The 23494-nt window shown below is 57.8% G+C and overlaps 1 protein-coding gene across 1 annotated transcript; it reads right to left on the reverse strand.

The window, feature by feature from the left end:
* Positions 1-2289: 2289 nt before the first annotated feature.
* LOC144375632 (collagen alpha-1(XIII) chain-like) lies at positions 2290-18082 on the reverse strand. The gene is made up of 2 exons (XM_078041086.1): positions 17233-18082; positions 2290-2513 (listed from the first exon to the last, which is right to left on the reverse strand). Exons 1-2 carry the CDS (start codon positions 17524-17526, stop codon positions 2328-2330), a joined length of 480 nt encoding a protein of 159 aa, XP_077897212.1. The 5' UTR covers positions 17527-18082; the 3' UTR covers positions 2290-2327.
* Between the last annotated feature and the right edge of the window lie 5412 nt (positions 18083-23494).

Below are 23494 nucleotides of genomic sequence, written 5' to 3' on the forward strand. Positions count from 1 at the left end.
GGAGGGTCACCCGTCAATAGGAAGCACTCAGTACTGTGCTTGGCACATAGTAGGTGCTCAGTTAGGGAACAGCAACAGAGCTGCTGTGATGTACAGCGGGTTGGTTTTCATGTGGAGGAGGGTCCTTTACTGCAGGCCTGCGGGGGGCAGGTCCAGGGGTCCAGCAGGACCTAGCCCACCCTGGCATCTGTGCTCTGTGATTCCAAAGGGTCACATGCCCTTGTGCAACCTTTCTAGTCCTTGGCCTGACTTTCCAGAAAGCTGGGGAGCCCCTTAGCCCCCCTTTGATTCTGCCTCCTCATGGGCCTTTTCTTTAAAATTCCACTGGACTCTGATCATACAGTGGGCCAAACTGCCCTCTGGGAAATGCACGGAGGGGGCGGGAACAACCTCTGCCTGGCCGTAAGGGTGCAGCCTACATAGCTGGAACCCTAGGATATGGAGTCTGGTGCAGATTTCTGTGCACTTCAAGTCTAAGGGGCCTGGGGGAAATAAGAGCAATAACAGTGCTCCATACGGATCAGAGAGGCGTTGACGTCCAGCTGATTCCCCATCATGTCTCTAACACATATTTCCAAGGTGACTGTTATCCCTCTTTGTTTCATTCAAGTCTACTTGAGGCACGGGTGGTGGTGGGGGGGGGTGTCAAGAAGCTCTTTAAAGTGCACTCAGCTGGCAAATCTCAGAGATGGAATTCAAACCTGGATCTTTCATGACTCCAAATCTCCTGCCCTTAATCAGCACTCTACACTTTGAGCAAAAATCAGTTGCAATTGCTCAAGAGTTAACGGAGCAACAGACACCATTATTTGAAATGTGAGACGCTTGGAAGCGCACGGAGCCTGCTGCCCTGGTGGCGTCTGCACCTCATCTTGTTCACCTTAAGTTGCTCTCCAGGAAGTGTTCCCAGACCCCAGTCCCCAGCCCCAGAGGGAGTGAGGGAGCTTCCCAAGGCTTCTGGACACCCTTTTAATTAACCCACATGACCCCCTGCCTGGGGCCAGCTGCATCCCTTCACGGTCTCAGGACAGCCTGCCTCCTGGTGACTTCCAGCCGGCGGACTCACTCCCAGCCAGTGTGGCCTCTCCACGTCCCATATGCCTCACATCTGTCAGCCTCTCTTCCCTGGATTGAGGGCCTGTGTGAAGGTTTCTACAGCCCCAGCTCCTGGGGCCAGAGAGCCCAGAAGTCCCCTTCCAAGGCCACATACCCCACAGGTGCCAAGGAAACCACACTCCGGGCTGACAGAGACCCCGAGCAGGGCAACACTCCCTGAAATCACTTAAATGTATCATCTGGACTCCCCCAACCTTTTTCTTTTGGGGGGTTGTACCAGGGATTGAACTCAGGGGCACTCGACCACTGAGCCGCATCCCCAGCTCTATTGTGTATTTTACTTAGAGACGGAATCCTGCTGAGTTGCTTAGTGTCACTGAGGCTGGCTTTGAACTCAGGATCCCCCTGCCTCAGCCTCCCAAGCCGCTGGGATTGCAGGCGTGTGCCTGGCTCCCTCCACCTTTTTAAAGGCTTCCTTCCCTCTCCCAAAGGGGTACAGCCCACTTCAGTTACTCAAGGGAACAGCGTGACCTATTCATCTGCCATTCTCGTAGCTCAACACACACGGTCAGGATTCTGGAGAAGTTCTCATGAACTGTCACTCATCAGGGCTATTAACCACTGGACAATGCAGTTGAACCCAGCACCCAGCGTGGTGCCCAGCCCAGAGCAGACCCTCGGCACACAGCTTTAAGCACATGGGAAGATGGAGTGTGGAGGGGGCCTTACTGCACCAAGCGCCGTGGGCATCCCCTGTGAGGACCCTGCTCATGCCACACTAGTAACAGGCAAAAGCAGAGTTCGAATCCCAATTGGATGAGGTTAAATTTCTGCACAACCTGACCTGGCAACACTCAGCCGCATCTCTATCCCCTGTGGGTGCGCCGGCAGCTCCACAGGGGACACGGACCACCCCAAGCCACCTCACTAGGGCTCACCGTCTCATCACCAGAGTCAGTCATTCGTTCCAGCAGCAAACATGTTTGTGCACGCCCATGACGGGAGCACTAGAGAACATGGCAAGGGGGTCGGTCCTCACCCTCGGGGGCCCATCTGCCCTTGGGTTCTGCATATCATGATTTTCAAAATGTGACCATGTCCATCATCTTATCTGGCTTAATCACAGCCTGCTTCAAAGAGCGTGAGGCTCAGGAAGAAGAGCTCCTGAAGGGATGCGCGCCTGGATGGATGGAGAGCGGATGGAGGGGGACAGGTGGGCCCATGGGTGGCTGGATGGAAGGTCACCAACACGAGACTGTCGTTCCCATCTTTCAAAAGAAGAGATGGGCCGAGCTGGGTGGCAATGCGGCCTGGCCGCCGCGGAAGGACGTGGTGGGCGGCATGTGTGCCAGGGATGCGCGGCCGACCCGCCAGCGGGGCTCCTTACCTGGCGGGCAGTTACATGCTGGGGACATCTTCGGGGCCTCCCGGCGCCTCCGTGAGTGGAGCTTCCATTTCTGTACAAAGAGACAGACAAGAGGGGTCAGGGGAGCTCGTAAAGCCGGGCCTGGAGAGTGTCTGCACAGTGGGCAGGAGCGGGAGGGAGAAGGGCGCTTGGGGGGAGCGCAGGGCTCTGCAGGGATCAAAGGCTGCTGGTTAATGGCCCTCAGGCCACCAGGCCTGGGGTAATAAGAAGCAGAGGAGGCGGCTGGTAATGTCAGCGGCTCCCCTCTGGAGTGCTCCTAAAGAAGTCAACCCAGCCACCGGGCTCTGTGAACTGTCGGGGTCCCCAGGCCCCCCAGCCACGTGCACAATGACGTGCTCTTCTGGGTCTTCTGCTAATTGTTCCCCTTGTGGGACTGGACTTCTGATGGACCCCTGGGCAGGGACAGTGCCTTCTGCTCTTGCAGTTTCCTCCCGCAGGCGGCTCAGACAGGTGGGCAGAGGCGGGGGACAAGGGCGCTGGGCAGGCCCTGCATCCTCCACACCTCTTCCCAGAGGCTGAAATCACTGAGACCCCGTGGAAGGCCCCAAAGGGGCGGGGGCTCCAAAGAGGTAGCGCACCTCCAGCCGTGGGGACCAGCCGTCCAGTTGCTGCAGAATGGCCATGCGCGGCCGGCGGCCATGGTGCCCAGGTCCTGTGCGCTAGCTGTGCCAGGGCAAGGCTGGGGCCCGTGTGCGCCCTCAGCCTTGATCCTGGCAATGCGGCGGGCCAGACTAACACGGGGTCATCAGAAATGGCCCTGGGGACACTGCCTGGTTCACACACGGTTCTGGGACTCTGGGCTGGTAACAGTCCCAGCGGCACTGAAACCCCATGGAAAAGGCTGGAACATACAAGCATGGTGCCCGACTCCTAGGGCGTCCTCAATGCATGTGTCACTACTACTGCGCTCATGTGACAGGTGAGGGACCTGAAGACACCAAGGACCGCTTGAGCCAAGGTGACTGGGAGCAAAGGCGGGAGCTGGGTCCCAGCCACACGCTCTGGTGCTAGCGGGCAGTGGGCAGCCAGAAGCCCAGCCACATGGGCCCTTAAGCTATTTCACTTGGTTCCCACAGTGAGTTTTGGAATCCTTGTTTAATTTGTTGGTGACATTTTGAAGTAGGTGGTTCCCCCTGCAAATTTGTGTTTCTATTTTCTCTTAAAAAATCAGAAGATCTGCCCAGAAGGGGTCTGCACTCTGGCTGCCAAGGACTGGCCACATCCAGGCACTGCGGTCCCCCCCTTGACGGTGCTGGCCACTCTGGGTACCCGCTGGCCCCTAAGCATTTCTGTAGCATCCGCTCCCTCACTACCTGGTCATTTTGCCACTCAGATGGGGCCTCAAGAGAGGAAAGACTGTCACGTGGGAGGTGTCCTAGGAGTCGATGTTGGGTGTGGGGAGGGAAGGGTGGGAAGCTTCAAGAGGATTCATAGCACATCTGCTGACATCTGCTGAGCCACCACGTGGACTGGCGCTAAGCTGGATGCTTTGAGTAGGTTTAATAGGGACCTCGTTCAATACCTAAGGCAACAGAGACGTTCAATGATTTACCAAAAGTCACACAGCCAGCACATGGTGGATCCGAGCTGTGAACTCAGACCTTTTAAGGTAAAGTCTCATACCTTCTCGCCAGGCACTGCAACCTCAGTGGCTCAGTGGTTGAGTGCCATTGGGTTCAATCCCTGGTACCTCCCCCACCAAAATCCACTCCCTTCTGCTGTAGAAAGGGGTATGCAAATGTCCCTCATGAGGGAGCCCAGGATGGGATGGGTGGGGGGCCTCTGAGGGCAGAAGCGGGCGAGAGATCAAAGCAGACAGGAAGAAGCGGACACCCATGGGGAGGCCTCACTTGGAAGGGAGGCTGGGCACGCAGCACAGGGTGGATGGAGGTGGAGGCCAGGTGCAGCTGGGCAGAGTGGGCAAGCAGGTGACCTCCCAGGACAAAGTCTGGTGGCAGCCCGTGTGAGGCCCAGCTCTGAGCCTGGTACATTAGTGCCACTTTCCGGTTAGGAACCTCATGAATCTACTTCACCCCTTCCCACCCAGAACCTGCGGCCTGGCCCCCTGTGGGCACGTGACAGAGATCTGCTAAATGACGGAGCTGGTCAATGACGGACAGGACCCCGGCTGGCGTACGGAAGCAGCAGGGCCACTGTCCACTGGGCAAGGGCACTGCAGCAGCACACGGGGCTCCAGGGGTGACCACCGCTGCCCATGCCTGTCCATCAGTGCCCTGAGTGCCCTTCTCTCCTCTGCACCCCATCTAAGGCCCACCCCTCCCCGGGCCCAGGCCTCACTCTCCACCTGCCCAGGGACATGGAGCCAGCGAGTCCCCCGCCTCCTGTCTCATCAGTTTCCTCCTCCAGACCAGATCACTGATACCGGGGCCAGCACAGGCTTCTGCCCAGGACCCCCGGGGAACAGGCTCCATCAGGACGACACTGCTGAGCAGGTGGGAGAAGACACAGGGCAATCAGGGTGGCCGTTCCCAGAAAAGGACATGAGTCGGGTTTCCCTGCTGTCCCCACTCAGTGGTCACTATGCACACGTGGCACAAAAGGAGAGAATCCACCCCTCCTCAGGGCGCTTCGCCCTTCCCAGGAAGACTCGGCCGACAGCGCCCTGTGGCTGCCTCCTGCTTCTCTTCCTGCCCTTCTGGTCCCCTCTCATCTGGCTGCAGCCCTCCCTCCCCACGGAGGCTCCGACCCAGTGACCTCGTATTGCCCCGTCTGTCTGTCGGGTGGACGTCCCGCCCTCCTCGCCTCCTATCCTTCTGCCCTGGGCTCCCTCCTTCCACTGCGGCTGCTCCTCGGGCTCCATCCCTGGCTCCCGCTTGTCACTGACACCTAAATGTGGCAGGCTACAGGGCCCCCAGTGCAGGGCCTCACCCCTCTCCTCTAGACACTGGCTCCTTTGGGGACCTCACCTGGCCCTGAGGCTCCAGTGACATCTGGATGTGAGGGTGTGGCCGCCTCTGCATCCCCAGCCTGGACCTCTCCGTGGTCCTCCAGCGCAGCCGGCCGCCGGCCCCGCCCCCCGCCCCGTCCACTCAGCATCTCCCAATCTCAGATGAGCCCTCCCCAGGCCTGCGCCTCCAGAGACTTCCCTGTCCCTGGACCAAGAGCTGCTTGAAACCCCAGAATCCTCCAGGTGCCTCTCTGTCTCACCCACACCCTCCTGAGCCACTCCTGTTCCCTGCCTTCCACACACACCTGGGATTGGGTCCCTTCTCCCCACCCCACCACGGCCACCTCGGAGTCTCATCATCAATTACTGCAGAAGCCTTCTAAAGGAGCCCCTGCTCCTGCTCGGGTCCCACAGCCCGTCCTCAACAGCGGCAGCCAGGTGATCACACAGGCCTCTTACTCCACACACGCCACCAGCCTTCTCCGGCCTCAGGGCCTTTGCACTTACCGGTGTCTCTGGGATGCTTTTTCCTAGCTGTCCACCTGTGTGCTCCTAATGAGGGCTTCTTTGCCCCCCGCCCCACCGTGAGCTTCCTATCCCCTCCCTCTTGTTTCTCCTCCTTAGGAATTCAGTTCTACTTTGCTTTGGTTGTTTATGTTGCTGACAGCCTCTCTCCCCCATGAGAAGGTCAACTCCACAGGATGTGGGTTTTGTTCTGTTTCATTCACTAGCACATCCCTGGTGACTAGAGCAGGGCCTGGCACACAGTAGGTGCTCAGGAAGTGCTGGTGGTTTACAAATCAGGAGCTGTCCTGTTAAGTTCTGATTTCCCGTCTTGTACAGCAGGACGGTCTGGCAGCGGGCAGCTGTGGGCCATGCTCTGAGCAGGTGGCACTGCGTGGTGGCCGCCCCCCGTAGTGTCTGTGCCGCCCAGGTCACAGTGGCACTCCTGTATGGCCAGAGTTACCTGTTCAGGATGCCAGCTCGCGCCTCAGGCATCTGAGTTTGAGACCCAGGTGAGAATCCCCAGGTGAGCTCAGGGCTGGGTGGGTGGCTTTCTGGGCCCTAGGAAGACCCCCGTCACCAGGGCTGAGACGCCTTCCTGCTTTACCCCTGCTGGTGGCCGGGGGCCCCCTGGAATGCCCTGTGTGGCCCGAGCTGAAACACACCCGCCTGACGCGCAGCTATGAAGATGCCTGTATCAGTATCAAAGGGGGAAATGCCAGGCGGCCTCTCCTGGCCACAGAATGCAGCTGGCCCGCCCTGCCAGGGGCCACTCCCTCCCAGGCCCCGGCGGGGGCTCTTAAAGGGACCTGGCCTCGGCCTCTGTCATGCCTGGTGGGTCCCAGTCAGGGTAGGGAGGGGGTCCAGAGAGAGGCCGGGGACTCTGCACTCTACCCTGTGGCCTTTGGCCCAGTTGCATGGACGAGGGCCCCACCACGTGGGAGTATCACCCTGCCACCTGCCAAGTGCTGCTGTGTAGACTGAAGGAGATGACACAGTCCTGTGCCTGCGGTGGGAGCTGGAACACGTGGATAGTAACAAAGCTACCCACGGAGCACAGAGCCAGGCACTGCGCTAAGTGCGTTGGAAAAGAGTCACTTAATTAATTTTTTGTTGTTGTTGTTGTTCAAGGGATTGAACCCAGAGGCGGTTAACCACCGAGCCACATCTCCAATCCTTTTTATATTTCATCTAGAGACAGGGTCTTGCTAAGTTGCTTAGGGTCTCCTTAAGTTGCTGAGGCTGGCTTTGAACCTGCGATCCTCCTGCCTCAGCCTCCGGAGCTGCTGGGACGACAGGTGTGCACCACCACGACTGGCCTTCATTAATTTTTAAGAAACTAACTTCATGGTCTGCTTGGTTTTGCAGCCCTGGGGATTGGATCCAGAGCCTTGTGCAACATGGCAAGCGCTCTACCGCGGAGCCACAGCCCCTTGATAATTAATTCAGTGTTAGAGTGCGAAGCCACCTGCCCTTGGGACTGAGTTTGGGGTGAACTCCAAACGCCAAGGAAGCATCATGACGGAGCTTGGCCGTGGGGGCCTTGGGGTCTCGTCCCCATATAGTAAACAAGAGACCTAATCCCCGACCTCGATTTCCTCGCCCCTGCCATGGGGGTAACACTGGCCACAGGGGCAAGATGGGCAGGGAAGCCGAGAAGGGGAGCCGAGCGCCGGAGTGAGGCCGTGGAGCTGCACGCGCGCTCGTGGCCAGGCAAAGGCCACCTCTGTCTGGGGCTGCTGCCTCAGGGCCTACTAGGTCACACAGCCAGCACATGGTGGCCCTCCTGCCCGCACCCCCCGCTGGCCTGGCCCCATCACAGTGGTAGGGTCACCCACTTCCCTCCAGAGGAGGTGAGCGAGGGTCGTGCAGGGAGGACCCCGAGGATCAGCTGCTGAAAGAGGAGGAGCCCACGGACATGGCCACAGCAGGTGAGGCCCAGGGCCCCGCAGGCACCTCATCCCGACAGTGGACAGTGTTCTGCCACCTCCAGGGCCCTGTCGTCAGCTGGAGCCCCTGCTGGCCCTTTGAGGACGAGGCCGGGTCGGGTGGCCCTGGTCCACTCTAGAACCACACCCGACTTCCAGGCCTGGCCTCTGCCGTCCCAGGGGGAGGTGGGCTTTGGGTGGGGCTCAGCGGGATGGGGCTCGATGGTGACAGGAGCCTTCCAGTGAGGGACCTCTGGTGCTGGCTCCTGAGGCTGAAGGCTGGACCCCAGGGACCGCAGAAGCGGGCTGATCCTACAGGACGGGTTTGTGACGAGGCAGGCCATGTGCCACCCCATGCCCTCGGGCACAGGCGGGCAGCAGGGCAGAATCAAAGCAGAGGAAACTGGGCATCCAACCCGCGCCCACCCGGAGGACCCGCCCTGTCCCTCAGCCGGGTGCCGGGAGCTGCCCCCTTCCCTCCTCAGCCTTCTTTGTGCCATGGCCTTGGCTCCTGATCACAGGGCCATGAAACAGGGGCCAGGGGTCCCCCGGATGCCACAGGGTGCTGCCAACTGGGCTCCATCGAAACCATAGATAAACCCACCCCAGCTCCAATGAGTTCAGAAAGCTAGAGAAAGGAGGCTCAAGGCCTCCAGTTTTCTGGCCTTCGGATGGGAAAGTCCTTCCTTTGTGCTGACCCAAGGCAATGCTGCTGCTTCTGGGGATCAAGGAGCTGAGCCCTGCAGCTGGCTGTGGGTGGGAGCCAGCTCCGCATGGGGCGCAGGACCGCCAGGGTCTGGGGGTCAGGGCTCCCCTCTGGGCCTGTGCAGGATGAGGCCGGGACTCCGACCACAGAGTGGGAGGGGCTCGGGAGAGTCCTGGGCAGAGGCTGGAGCCTCTTCCCTGGGGACGTGCGTCTGAGCTGAGGAGGCACGGACTGTCCTCAGGGAGCCCGTGAGAGCTGCCCAGGAGCACGCACACGGAGGGGAGGCAGCCACCGTCACCAGGGATGTGACCCAGGGGGAGAGTGGCTGGGGGCCAGTCATGGACCAGTTGGGCTCATCATGAGGAAGTGGGAGCTGAGCTGGGGATACACAGCCGCCAGCAGCTGAGGGGACAGGGAAGGCCTGACAATGACACATTTCTTAGGAGCCAGGCAAGCCTCGTGCTGACATTCGCTCCTTCTGTGCCGACGGCGACCCATTTTATGAGCCAGGAAACTGAGGAGGAGAGAGGGGCAGCAGCCTGCAAGATGGCATGCAGCCAGGAGGGCCAGGGGCAGGATTCGAACCCAGGGAGCCTGGCTCAGAGCCCACACTCTCATTGTGTGTCTGTGACAGCTGGAGCTTGGCTCGTTCAAGGAGATTAAAATATCTATTACCAGAGTACTAGGCGCCGCTCAAAGCACTTTCTGTTTAACTTAATTCTAAAAACAACCCTTATAGGGAGAGACACTCTCATTAGCATCACTCCTAATTTTACATAGAGATCATTCAAGGCACAGAGAGGTTGAACAACTTGTTCAAGGTCACACAGCCAGCAATTAGCAGAGCTAGACTTAAACCCCACAAACTGACTCTAGAGGCTGTGGCCCCAGCTATGACTGCACAAGGCCATACGGCTGGGCTCTGAAAGCAAGAGCAGGTGAGTCAGGAGGCTGGACAGGGGGCCAAGGCTGGGAAGATCTGCCTCTGACCCAGAGCGACTGGTGTTACTACAGAGCTTTAATCAGGGAGATGATGGGATCGGGCTGCTGCTGGGTACGATGATAAAAGGGCTAGGACAGAGTGGGTGGAGGCGAGGGGTGGCTGGAGCCAGGAGGGACAGACAGTGATGGAGGGAAGAGGCTGAGAGGGCACGGTCAACCGGGCAGGGCTGAGGGCCCCGCTGACCCTGGGGACGGCGGGGAGGCTGGACTTCTGCTCAGTTTACAGCATGGAGTTCGAGGTGCTGTCAAGACCTGCGGGAGGTGTGGAGGCGGTCGGTTCCGAGGACACGGTCAGGAGCACAAGTAGTGATCCCCGCGTCACTGAGTGGGTGTGAGCCCCGGGACCGGGGCTGCTGCGGGGAAATCCTGGGGCAGCACGTGACTCCCTCAGCCCCTTCCTGCCGACACTCTGACTTTACAAAATGGGGAGAGGCTGGAGTGGCAGGTGATGTCCCATGTCACTAAGCCGCCTCCCATGCCCAGGGAACTTCAGGTGCCAGTCCAGGGGGAGGGACATGAAGAGCCTCTTTTAACCCCATGCCCTTCCTGTGTCCCTGTCACTAAGCCACCCAGCTTGCTGCAGTGACACCCCACCCCAAGGGCCGCGACGGCACTGGCTATGTGGGAGGTTGGAGGGTCCCTGTGGGGTGCGGCTGCTGGGGCCGGATGACACCCAGGGGAGCCGGGGACCCAGGAGCCCAGCCCTCCCCATTGGTCCTGGGCCTCAGTTTCCCTTGGAGGAGCAGCTGCGCCCCTCACCTCCGAGGACCCAACGAGCTGCTCTGGGTGCAGAATCCAACCAAGAGACGCAGGAGGAGGGCTGGGCTGGGGCTCGGGCAGGGCACTGGCCTGGCACGTGCTTCGTCCCAGCACCAGGAAGGAAAAAAAAAAAAAAAAAAGAGGTGGCAGAAGAACTTCCTAGGCCTTCTAGAAACCTCTCTTCCAAATGGCAGACCTCCTCGGCTTCGTTTTTCTGGGAAACAATTCAGGGAAGACCCTACTGCTCGCCCGTCTTGAACCCTCCAGCCTTCCAGACTGCTCAGCGCGTGCTAGGACCTGACTTCTCATGGCGACCCCCGTTGCTGCCACTCCTGGGCCCTCAAGCACCAGGGGACCCCCAGAGGGGTTTGGGTGACACTGCACAGGACGCTCCGGGCACCAGGCCACACACCAACTCTGGCCCAGGGCACCCAACCCCAGCGGCAGAGCACAATGCCCGCGGAGTGTGACCCCCAGGGCCCCACTCAGGTGGTGGGGAGGTGGCAGGCAGCGGTGGCTGGTCCAGGGGCAGCCTTTGCGGACGTCTGGAGACGAGGAGAAGGAAGGAGAGTCACTTGAAATGTCCAGTTGCCTCAGAACTTTGAATCCCATCTCATTTCTAAAAGGGGGCCTTCGAGCAACTGATCAGACAGACAGACAGACAGACATGACCCAGGAAGAAGGAGAAGGGAACAGAGGAAGGAGGAAAGTCAGGCTCCGGCAAGCAGAGAGAACCGGGGCTGCGGCTCCTCCAGACGCTCCTGCCCAGGGCCACACAGTGCCAGGCGCAGCTTCCGATCAGCCAAGAGACAGCCACGGGCCGGTCCCTTCCTGGAAGCCCCAGCATGCCACACACCAGGGCTGACAAGGACTCTACGGAGGTCCTTCACCAGGGCCCGATGACATGAATGATATCATCGGGGTTATTCTCACGATAAAGGTGTGGTGCAGGTCCCATGCCCAGTCAGTTCAGTAAACGCCATCTCTGTGGGAGGCAGATGCGGCAGAACGGTTCTGAGACCCTGGCTGACCAGATCAGCCTCTGCAGTCACAGGAGTGCGCGACTTCATGCACACAAGGTTATGCTGGTGGCTCAGAATGCCAACTTTGGGGCCACACGGCCTGGATTCAAGGCCTGTCTCTACTGCTCACTGGCCGTGTGACCTTGAGAAAGTTACTTAACCTCCCTGGGCCTTCAGTTTCTTTTCTGTAAAAAGGGAAAAGTTAAAAAAAATAAAATAAAAAGTAACCTCTGATAGGATCATAGTGAGGATTTTTGACGAGTGCCTGGTACATAGTAAGTGCTCAGTAAATATCAGCTATGAATAAAAGCTGTGGACCCAGAGCTGCCCCGTCTCATCCTCTCTGGTGACGAGTGAGGTGGAAAGGGTCACAGGTGAACACAGGTGCCCTCAATGATCTGTGAGGAGGATGAGGTCACCAGCATGCTGAGGCTCAAGTCCCACAGCTCTCTGCAGAGGTCCACGTGGTGTCAAAGCCACACACTGGCCTGCTGCACTGCTTTGCCCTCGCCCTCTGCCAAGAGAAAAAGGAAGCCGTGCCAGGCGGCCTGGGCAGGGGAAGAAGCGGCTCAGACCTCGGGAGTAGGGACAGTGCCCCAGCGGTTGGTCCATGTGGATGCACAGAGCCACCCTCTCCCTGCCAGGACCAGACAGCTGCCCCGACTTAGAGGAGTCAGTCATGTCACCGTCTGGCTGCTTGCTGCTGGGAAACCTCCCTTCCAGGTGACACTGCCCCCGAACTAATGCTGAGCCTAGAGCTGGGTCCCGGACTGGGGACAAGGGGGGCACAGCTGGCCACCAAGCCTTCCGTGGCCTCCATCAACAGAAACTGAAGGCCAGCTAATTGGTGAGGTCTGCCTCCTACCTGCAGAGTCCTGGGCTAGGCTCAATAAGACCCAGAGTGTCTTATTAGTCCCTGTCTCTGTCATCGGATTGCATATGACCACATGGAGAGATGAGACATTAAAGGCACCGTGGGGCTGGGGCTGAGCCGTGGGTGGCAGCAGACTTTACCTTGCTCGTTGACTGCAGTGGGCCCAGGGTGGCAGCCTGGCGCCTGGTGTGGGAAGGATCCTGAAGCCCATTTAGGTTCAGTGAGACAGTGCGTGCAGCGATTAGTAATGTCTGCCATGGGTCTGGGCAGGGAAGCCAAGAGCACTGAGCTCCTTCTGGGAGTTAAATGTCAGCCAGGAAGAGCCACAGGAAGTGGGAGCAGGGAGAGAGCTGGGCTGGGTTGGGGTGCTTTGAGAAGGCTTTTTCCAGGGAGGCCTTGGGTCAAATCTAGGATGATTCAGAATAAGGGGAAAGACACCTTCCTGGGAGTGATCCGATTGTAATAGATGGAACCTTGCTTTTGTCCCCACCTCCAGCTACATAATGAGGTCCTCTGTCTGGTTTGGAGTTACCTGCTATTTTTTTTTTTTTAAGGTCTCTGGAGAAGCCATAAGGCTGTAAGGATTCTCCATGACTTTACCCATCGCAAGTGTGCTTTGTATTACTTAGAATCATCAAGAGCTGAACACCAACTTGCCCCCTAGTTAGAAGTAGCTTCTGGGAGCATGGGGTCCAGCAGGATTCTAGGGCTGCTGGTGAGCCTGGCGGGGAGAGTGTGCTGCAATTGATTAGCAATGTCTGCTGAGGGCCCTGGAATGGGGAGCAGGGTACACTTGCCATGTGTTGGTCCCTGAGTTAAGTGGAAAGGAGAAAGGCTCACGGTCCACTGCCGGCTGGCTCTGACTCCCGGTTCCTCTGAAGCCAGCCCATGCATCCTTTGGATCTTTTCTTTCCCAGCCATAGAGTGAAGGAGGACCCGACTGGGGACTGCCACTGTGGTGTGCTGGGCTGCACTTGAGGGTGCCTGGACCTAGGGTCTGTCCACTTCCTGAGGTCCAGCCAGTGGTGGTTCTCCCACCAAAGACACTGCGCAAGCCACCCTGTGCCCGTCTTCATCCCACCACTTCAATCCCAGGGAACCTCATCCAGAGCCCGGCAAGCCACTGACTGCTCTCCTAAATTCTTCTTTGGAAAAGGACCCGAAAGAGGCCCCTGTGCCCTTGCTGTGACTCTAGGACATTCCTATCACCGTGGTTATTTTTAGGGCCCCGGGTCCTCAACATTTTAGCCTGGAAGTTCTGGCCACTTTTTTCTCCCAGGGGATCCTCAACGCCTGGAGGAAGGACTCACCAACAGTGTGGCGGCTGGTGATGTGGGTCTTCTTAACTATAAAGAGGCTAAGGAGAGCAGCCATCCTTCTGGAAGCTGTGAGGGTGGAAAGAGCTGTCCTGGTAACAGCCTCGCGTCGGCCCTGAAGGGCCCACCCTGGGACACCAGGGCATCTTATTGCCACTGTTGTTATCAGGGATGGGAATCCTGCCCGATAGCCCTTAAAACTGACCTGGGAGATGACTGCCCAGACTGTCCCCCACGCCCCCAGGCCCTTCCACGCGGATCTGGCTGGTTTCAAGTCCCTCCTCCTCTCGCTGCTCACCCACTGCCCAGTCCTAGGTGTCAACTGATTTTCTCCATTTGGGACATTCCACTTTCTTTCTTCACAGCAAGCAAATCAAATAACAGGCAGCTGGAGGGCTCGTTAAGGCTCCCCGACCAGGAGAGAGGGCTGGCGGGAGAGTTGGGGCCCCCGTCTGGAATCCACACTTCCAGCTCCCCCGTCCTCCTCGCCTGGCTCTGACCCACAGCCTCAGTGCTGAGCCCCTCACTTTTGCCTCGGCTCCTCTCCTACGAGGGCCCCCCAGACTGGCCAGGCCTCCAGCTCCCCTTCCGCCTGCCTTGCAGAGAGTGCAGCCCCAGCCTCCAGGCCACTGCGAAGGCCGGGCCTCACCAGGGTGTCCCTCCTGAGGCCCTCTACCCTCCTTCAGTGAGTGGCCAGGTCCTCAGGGCAGTGTCCCTGAGGCCCCCTGCCCCAGGCCTGGGCCGCACCCGGGTGCACGCATTTCCTCCTGCTAGCTCTTGCTGGGGGCACTTTCCCGTGTGGGCTCCCAGCTGCCATCCCCTGAGGTCCTTTCAGCAATCCCGGAGCGGGCAGGGCCTGCTTTTTACAGAAGAGAAACCTAAAGGGTCAGTTGGGGTGGCCTGGCTCGGCTAGGACCAGGGCCAGGCTAGAACCCTGTTCTTGGTCCTTTAGCTCACCGGCGTGCGCAGGCGCCGTGACCCTGCTGCGCTGCTGCAGCTTCTGACCCTCAAAGGGGAGCTGGTGTGACTGGAAATTAAAATCGGACTTTTCTTTAATTTCAATGTGACTAGTGGTTACTGTATGGGACCCCGTGACCCTCGTGTGGCCCTTCAGAAGCCCTAGAACTTAGCCACCCTCTCCACAGGCCAGGCCTTCACCCACAGGACAGCTCTGTCCCTTGGCTTCCAGCACCTTCTCTTAGAGAACCAGGTCCCACGACGGCAGCCACCCCGCCCAGGCACTCCCTGGGATCCTGTTTCCACTCCACTCCAGGTCACCATCCCCTCCGCCTGCGGTAGCACCCTGTTGGCTTGACCCCTCTGCTCTCATTCCAGGGACAGAAGCCCAGCAGTGGCCCCCGCTGCCCTTACGCAGCTCTGCCCCAGGGTCCTCTCCACCCAGGCACCTGTCTCTCTCCTGCCCTCCAGCCCGTGGGGGCTTGGAGTTTCTTCAGTGTCCAGAGGAAAACCCTGCTCTCTGGCTCCAGCCTCGGGAAGCGGGCGCTTGGCCCCTTAGCGGAAGCCCACACACTCGCCCTCTTCCCCTGGCAAACTTCTCTTCACCCTTCACATCTTCAAATCACTCCCCTGGAAGCCCACCGTAACCGCCACCAGCATCAAATGGCGTTGCGTGGAACACAGTGCCCAGTCCCCCTCTGTCATTATTTTCGACATGACGAGCTCACCTCCCGCTTTCTCTTTGGGTCCCATTTACCACTGAGTTTAAGAGGCAGACGGTGTCTCCCCCAGCGCCCGACCCCCAGCTGGCTCTCAGGAAGCTGCCAGGACACCAAAGAACCCTTTGTTCCAGGTCGGTCCGGAGGCTCGAGTCCTGGATCTCACCGTGTGACCCTGAGCCACCTACTGCCCTTCTCTGGGTCTCAGTTTTTTCATCAGGAAAGCAGGGGCCACTCTAGATGATCTCTGGGTGACGCTCAGCTCTGCAGATGAGATCTGGAGGTGGTGGGCGGGTGCTCGGGGAGGAAGAGTGGGCATGGCAGGTGGTTAGTCCCAAGACCCCCCCCCCCAGAGGAGAGCATGCGACTTGGTGGGGCTACATCTTCAGCAGAGAAAGCAGGAGCTGCCAAGGGCTGGGGCTCCCGTGACCAGCTGGAGGGACAGGAAAGGGATAGGGCGGAGAGGAAAAGTGAGATAGCTCCAGGGCCAGATGCTGGGCTGGCGACCGGGCTCAGGATACCTGGAGGCTGCACCGACTGGCTCCACCCTCCCCTCACACACTCACCAACCAGTGAAGGCCACTGGCTCCTGCTGCTCCGCCTGGGGGCAGGGGACCGTGGGCGGCCTGACTGAGTCCTCTGGATTCCCTGGGGCCTGGAGGGCGTGGGAATGAGCTGACAGCAGCAGTCCTGGTGGCATGACTAGCACCAGTCACTGCCCTGTGGCTGCCCTTCTGCTCTGGCCCAGTGAAGTTCAGGGCTCTCCCCCTACCTGACCAGCCTGGAGAACTCTGGCAAAGGAACCCCCAAAGAAATCAGGTTGTATGGAATTAAGTAGCCACAGCATTCACCACTGTTAGAGCCGGGCTCTGAGGTTTGCCATCATCATTACTATTCCAAAAGCTCAGAGAGGTCATCGAATTTGTCTCAGGTTTCACAGCTTCCAAAGTAGGAGAGCAGGAATAAAAACCCAGAGAGGCGAGATGCCACCACCCTGCCTTTCTCCACGGTTCGGTTCCACCCCACCTCCTACTAGGGACCAGACCTCCTCCCCCTTCTCCCCATGGAAACCTGCCACCGCCACCCTGTCCCAGGACCACTTTCCAGACTACTGCAGCCCTCACCTGCCTGTCCTTCCCTCCCACAGGGCTCTGGATCCTCTGTGGTGTCCAGATTCTAGCAAGGCCCAAACTTTCCTCTGGAAGCCCAAGGTGAAGGCCTGTCCCTCCTTCTGGGGAGGCACCATCTCTTCATGCACTCCCAAGAGTACCATGGCTGAGTGACGCTATCAGCTTTGGGTTTACTTGGATCAGGGAAATTTGGGGAATGGGAGAAAGCTCAGTATCATTTACCCAGTAGAAAAAAAAAGCTGGGGACCATTCCAAAGGCCCTGCATAAGAAACTCAGCTTAGAAACAAGACGATATGGGCTAGTTCATGCACAACCACAGCAGAGCCAGGAGACCCACACTAGGGCCCAAGCGGCCGGACCAATGAGCAAGGACGATCACAAACTCCCTCCACCCTCCACCCGGTGAGTACTGTCCCCTGGCCCCGCAGACCCTTGGATGACTCAGTTCCTCACTCCCTCTTCCCACTGTGGCAATAAAATAGGCAGCACCTAACCTGGAAGGGTGGAGGGAAGACCACGGGGGCTCAGCAGCCTAGGCCGGCTGCCACGCCTGGCATGCGACCCTCCGCGTGGCGTTGGGGCCTCGCACACCACCCCGGTGGGTCCGGGAGGATCAAGTGGAGCTGGCCCGCCTTCGTGCGCCCTGCCTTTCTCCACCTGCCTGGCGCGCCCAGGGCCAGACACTGGGGGCGCCTGCTGAGAGCGGAGCGGGGATCGAGCCCACGCCGACCAGGTTCTCCGGGTCCCTGGCCAGATGGCGTCGCCGTGTGCCCCCACCCCTCCCGCGGACAAGTCGCGCTAGCCCAGGGCGCACCCGGCGGCGCGGAGGGTGAGCACCCACCGGCACAGGCTGGTGGACAGTTTAGAGCCTGCGCAGGGGGGCGCCGCGGGGAGGGATAAAAGCCAGCAACAAAGAGCACAGACCTCGTCCAGCAGTTGGTTGACTCGTCCCAAAATAGCCGTCTCCATTTGCTGCTCCCCGCGCTCTGCTTCCAAGCGCAGCACCCGGGCCTGCAGCTCCGCGGTCCGAAAGTGGGCGAGCAGGCTGAAGGCCAGCGAGCAGAGGGTCAGCGCCAGCAACCCGCACGAACCTGGGCTGGGCAGCCGCGCGCAGCGCTCAGCTCGCGCCGCCGCCAGCACCACTGTCCCGGGCGCGCCCAGCTCTCCCGGGCCGCGGGCAGCCGCGGTGGCCGCTTTGCGGGCTCGCTCCGCTACCATCCCTTCGCGTCTTGAGAACCAATAAATAAATAAATAGAATAAATAAAAGTAAGAGCCGCTGCCGAAAGGCGCGATCCAAACTGTGGGGCAGGGGGAAAGGGCTTGTGCTGCTGGAAAACGTCCCTTTCCTTTGCTTCCGGCAAAGAGGACGGAAAAATTAGCAGTAGGAGGCGGAAAGCCGAAAATCACAACCAGCGGTAATCGGGGTACACCAAAGTGAGGAAAAAAAAGTTATTTGGAAGAACGCTCCAAGTCCAGGAAAGTGAAGGTAATCTGGCCGGCCCCCTGGCTGTCTTTCCCTTCAAGAGTCTGCAGAGTCCTCCAGCTGGTGCCGCGCTGTCGGTCCTTCTGGATGTCTTGCCTCTCCCGGGAGAGCCAGTTTCAGTCCCCGGGTGCAGGGGCGCACATGGAGGGCCCCATGGGCAGAGGTGGGTCGTGGCCGCTGCCGAGGAGCGCTGGGACAGATTCCGGCGCCTCTGTAACTTGACACACTCTCTGCGGCTGCACGGATCGGATGAGCAATCCGTGCTACTTCCCAAACTAATCTCTCCCGCCCCCTCCCTCCTCCTCCTCTCCACTCCCCCTCCACCTCCTGCTTGGATTTGTTTATTTATGCAAACTCGCCCCGGGTGGGGGGCGTGGTGTGCAGGCCCGCTATCCTAGTCCGCCCGCCCCGGGAGCCCCTCTCCCGCGCTCCCTGTCCTCTTTGAAGTGACACTTTGGGTTATTTATAGGCAGGAAGGGGGTGTGGAGTGGAGCTGGGGCTGCCCTTCTCTCCCTTTCTCCAGATTCACAGTGAGGGCCCATTTCGCCTTCCGCCAAAGTCAAGGGGCCAAGCCCCACTAGGCTCCATTTTCCAAGAAAATGGCAAAGCCGGTCTTGTAGACCCTGCAGGCATCCTGCTGAGCTCTTATCAGGGCGCCTGGGTGGAACTTTGCATCCCGTGCAGGACATTTGGATCCCTTCCTCTGCTCCTGCATCTAGTCAGCCTCTCACCCCTTTTCTGTCCGCCACCCATGGCACCTTGGGCTCCATTTCTCCTGAGTTCTAAGGTTCCACCAGCGCATCTGGGGGACAATAGAAGAGGTACCCCTTTCTTTTTTTCAGGATCAAGACCTTGTTAGTGCTCCTGCCCCTTATTTTAATTCCAGGATATCCAAGAGGCAGGTCACCCCTGCTTGGTGAGGTTCCTGATTTCTTCCCTTCTTGCCCATTCCAACCAGCCCTTTGCTACCAGATCAGACCAACCCACCATCCCAAGTCATCAAGGTGAGCAATTCCTATACCTGTGCATCCTCCAGCCCTGCAGGATTCTCACCTTAGGGCACTCCTTCCCCTCCTATTATCATTTCACATTTCCTTTCTTTTTTTAACCATGGGTTGAACCCAAGGGTGCTTAACTACTGAGCCACATTCCAGGTCTATTTAAATATTTTATTTAGAGACAGAGTCTTGTTAAGTTGCTTAGGGCCTTGCTATGTTGCCAAGGCTGTCTTTGAATTTGTGATCCTCCTGCCTCAGCTTCTGGAGCTGCTGGGATTGCAGGCATGTGCCATGGCACCAGGCTGCTGTCATTTCCTGTTGGTATGCCACGAGAAGAACTGGTGGTCTGAAGGGCATTTTGCATTTCATAGTTTGCGCTCATCTTGGTCACCTTCCCTACTTGAAGTAACATTTGTGTCCCAAGGGATTTAATCTCCTTGTGTCTCTTGACCTTCTTGCAGATGACATGGTGGGATTGAGTTTTTGGAGGAAGCTGGTCACTCAGGAACAGCAGGCTGAAGAGAGAAGCTGGCCTTTGAAATGTGCAATAGAGGTAGAGGTGACAGAGGTGTTGGAATTTCTTTTCATGACAACAGAATTGGCCATTACAAACTTCTCGCTTTACATATTGACTGGCGGAAGACTAATACACAATACAGTGTCACAGCACATCAAATATGCTGGGGTGTACTGAACTTGTAATGTAGTACTTCCATCATTTATGGTAAATGTTAGAACAATTGTTGAGTCAATCAAATAACATGGAGGGCTACAGGGATAGAAAGGGATATGCAGAAAGGGCTGGTGGCCAGGAGTTCTGGGTTCCAGTACCGAGGATTTCCTTGAGGTTCCTCCCAAAGGAAGACACCTCTATTCCCCCAACTCTGCATTAGAATGTACCAGTCAGGGTACCCTGAGGACCAGTCCTTGAGAACACAGTGGTATTGAAGACCACTAGGGGGAGCTGGAGAGTTTCTCTACCGGGAGGTAGAGGCCAGGAAATTTAGGGATTTGGGGCTTCCCAAATTCTTCCACCCTCCTTCCCAGCCAAACTGAAAGAAGAAATTAATCTGGGGAGTCAGTTTCATTTCTTCCTTGTTCTGCAAGCTGGTCTATTCCCATTCAGACTTTTGGGGCCCCCAGAAATGTAAAGGCAGTGAAACCTAAAAAGTTTGGGGCTGCAGCATTTTGGGGGTTAGGAACTGCAGGAAGAGAGAGCTGTGCTAGCCTGACCTGACTTCAGCACTGGAAACATGTCCAACCTTAGGGCTTCCCAGGGATCCCCGTGTTAGGACATCCAGGTGTAAATCCCACTTCTGTCAATACTTGAGTTACTGCCTCTGAGCCTCAGTTTCATCATTTATAAAATAGACACATATTAAAAATACCTACCTGTTTGGGAGGACTTCATGAAGAAATACATATAAAGCACTTAACATGGTTCTTGACACATAGTAGCCCTCGATAAATGGTATCTGCTTTGGAAATCACAGCTGCTAGGGCCAGCTAAGACTCTGCTACTTCTAAGAAACTGGTTGTGACATGGGAAACAAAGTTGGATCCTGGGAGAAAGCAAATGGGTCACAGTTAGCCTCTGTGTTCCCACAACCGGAGCTAGCAGTGTGCAGAAAGTGAGCCCGTCATCTGGATTGAGGGGCCCTATCCCCAGATGTCCCTCCCCTTCTTCCAACACTGTCTGAAATTCTTAACCTGGAGATTTTCACTTCAGCCTTAGCATTGCACACCCTAAATAAATGTCACAGCATTATCTTGAACCCCTTTTTCTTCAGAAGTGGGAACCAGGATCTGGGGACTCAGAGGTGAAACAGCCCTGCCTTCCGGGAGCTCAGAGTGGAAAATTTACCAGGTGGTATGAAGGCTATCCGGAGGAGCTTCAGGGGTCTCCAAGAAGAATGGCCTTGGCAGAGTCCCTAGGAAACAGAACTTCTTGTTTGTAGCAAGAAGCGAGGACCTTTAGTGCTAAGCCAAGGAATTTGTGATCTGTGGTCTTGGTTAGACTCTCAGACAAAAACCAGGGCCCTGGGCCCTGGTTTGGTGGAGTCCAGTGGCCACACAAGCCTAGACTTGCTGTGAATGAGAAAAGACCTTTGGGCTCCAGGTCTGTCAGGAACATCTGGGTTCCCTGACGGAAAACTAAGGGCAAGCCTACCGCATGCATACAGCATGTCCTTTTCTTCAAGAATCTTCTGCTTTTCTGCCTCTATACATTCGCTCCTGCTGGACCTTCTGCCAGGGAGGCCACTCTTCACTCTCCCCTTCTCTGCACTTGGCCTCAATAATTTAGCGAAGCCCTAAGCAACTCAGGGAGACCTCGTCTCTAAACGAAAAGATAAGACAGAGGCCGAGAATGTGGCTCAGTGGCTAAGGGCCCCTGGGTTCAATCCCCAGTACCAAAAATAAATAAATGAATGAATGAAATTCTGCCCTTTGCTGCAAGGACAGTTTTATCAAGAGAACCCCATTCCTCTCCCTGTGGTCGGGACCTTCTCCCAACCTTCCCAGCCCGTCTCCTGCTGTCTGTCTCTACGGCCTGCTTTCCAGTCTTCCCCAAACACGCCTCTCCCCCTCACTAAGTCAAAAGGGGCCCTTAAGCCTCCCGGGGACTGGCACAGTCCCTCAGTGGGGGCTTTTCTTCCCCTGGCTCCCGAATCCCACTGGAGGTCACAGGAGAGCAGATGTCTGTTGTTAGATGCAGCTCGAGCCTATCTCCCACTCTCCTAGAAACTGTGACTCAGTTTCCTTTGGGGAACCCTCTACCTTTCAGTCCGCATGACTGTGGTGGGTTTAACCCCACACTTGACCCTGTGGAGCATAAAAACTAACCAATACGCTTTTCCCATCTTCCCCAGCTCCAGGGACTGGGCCAGGGATGGGCCCATGGCTTATTTCAGGCCATGAGAAGGGGGCTGGAATGACTGGGGAGCCCTGGGGGGGGGGGTCTAAAATGGCAGCAGCTGTGGCTGCAGGGAACATCTGTCCCTGGGGGAAAATAAGACCAAGCCTGAGATCAAGCCAACCCGGAGACCATGGGAGATGAGTCCTGGAGATATCATGGCGTGGAGTCCCAGGCAGAGGCCTGCTGAGGCCTGAGCTCTCCGTCCTGTGAGTGGGTTTGCCCAAGCCAATTTGAATTTGGTTTCTTTTTTTGCAAACCCAAGAGTCTGGAGTCGCTGTGGAGGTCCTGCCCCACCTTACAGACTCCAAACTTTGTGGTAGGTGGGAGGAGTTTCCATGCTGCTCAGGAGAGCTGGGGGGGGTGTATTGGAGGTGCCTTCAGGAGAGAATCACTGCCCCCACCGCTGGCCCTGGGAGGACTCCCTTCCTGGCCTCCCTTCCCTCTCTGCCCACAGGTCTCCCCTGCAAACCTACAGCTCACATCCCCCTCCCCCATGTCTCCAGCTGCCTCCTGGGGAATGGGGAAACTCCTCCCCCACCTCCGCTAGCATCCTGCTGTGGCACAGGCTGGATGTTCCCTCTGTCCCCACCTCTCCTCCTCCACCACCAGGACTGGTCCCGTGGGCTACACTCCAGAGTTTCTTTCAGACCCGGTTCTGCCTCCTGATTCCCCACCCCTGACTAGCCCACCCCTCCCCGTGCCCAACCCCCACCCCTCCCACGCGCAGTGTGGCCTGGACTAGGGACCTGCCAGAGCCTCCCACGCGCACTCCACACTCCCGGATTCCTTTCCCAGGCTTTCTGGTGTCTGGCATGACAGCCAGCCCTCCTGCTCTGCCTGGGACTCCTGTGTGTGTTGAGGGCAGGAGAGCAGGGCCCTGGGCGCTGGTTTGGTGGAATCCAGTGGCCACACAAGCCTAGACTTGCTGTGAATGAGAAAAGACCTTTGGGCTCCAGGTCTGTCTGTCTTCTGGGGCCTGAGCTCTAGCCTTACCCCTCCGCGTGTGTCCCTCGGCTGTGAGTTTCTGGGGAGCCTGGCTGCCTCTGTGTCCACCTCTGTGCTCTCAGCAGTGCAGATGTCCTGGAACTGGACGTGGGACTGAAGGAGGTGCAAACTGACCAGTGCACAGGAGGATTCTAGTTCCAGCACTCTCCCTGGCCAGCCACTCCCTATCCCTGGCCGCCAGTGCTCTTATGTGACATGTGGAGATTGGTGGGCAAGGAAGGGAAAGGCCAAGTGGAGTGGGTAGGCGCCTCCCCAGCTCCATAGTCCATTCGTTCAACAAATATTCAGCCCTTCCTGGTGCTGGGCTCTGTGTTGCTTTGAACAAGGTGGGCTGGTGGTGCGGTGACGCTGCTAAGTGCCACAGCACAGGCAACAGTGTGGAAGAGGAGCCCTGCCAGGTCGGGCAGTTACCGCGGGATGAGCAGAGTTCCTGGGGATGCAGGGAAGACACCCCAGACAGGGACCCTGCCTGTGCAAAGGCCCCGAGGCACAAAAACCTGTGGTACTCTGGGGGAAGCCGCTGGGTTCATTGTGGCCGAAATGTGTCCTGAAAAAGGAAGGAGCCCAGCATCATTTGGACTTTGTCCTGAAGGCAAAGGGAGCCATCAAAGATGTGACGCTCCTCTGTTGGCCATGGGTGCTATTGATCTGTGCCAGATGTGGAGCACAAAGACTAGGAACTGAGGCTCAAGAGGAGCCAGGATGAACCAGGAGCAGCTCTCAGGAACTTGACTCCCCACTGCCTTAGAACAGGCTGGAAAACTTGCCCCGGGACAACAGTAT

Source organism: Ictidomys tridecemlineatus, chromosome 1 (assembly GCF_052094955.1).
Source record: "Ictidomys tridecemlineatus isolate mIctTri1 chromosome 1, mIctTri1.hap1, whole genome shotgun sequence".
NCBI classification, from domain to species: Eukaryota; Metazoa; Chordata; class Mammalia; order Rodentia; family Sciuridae; genus Ictidomys; species Ictidomys tridecemlineatus.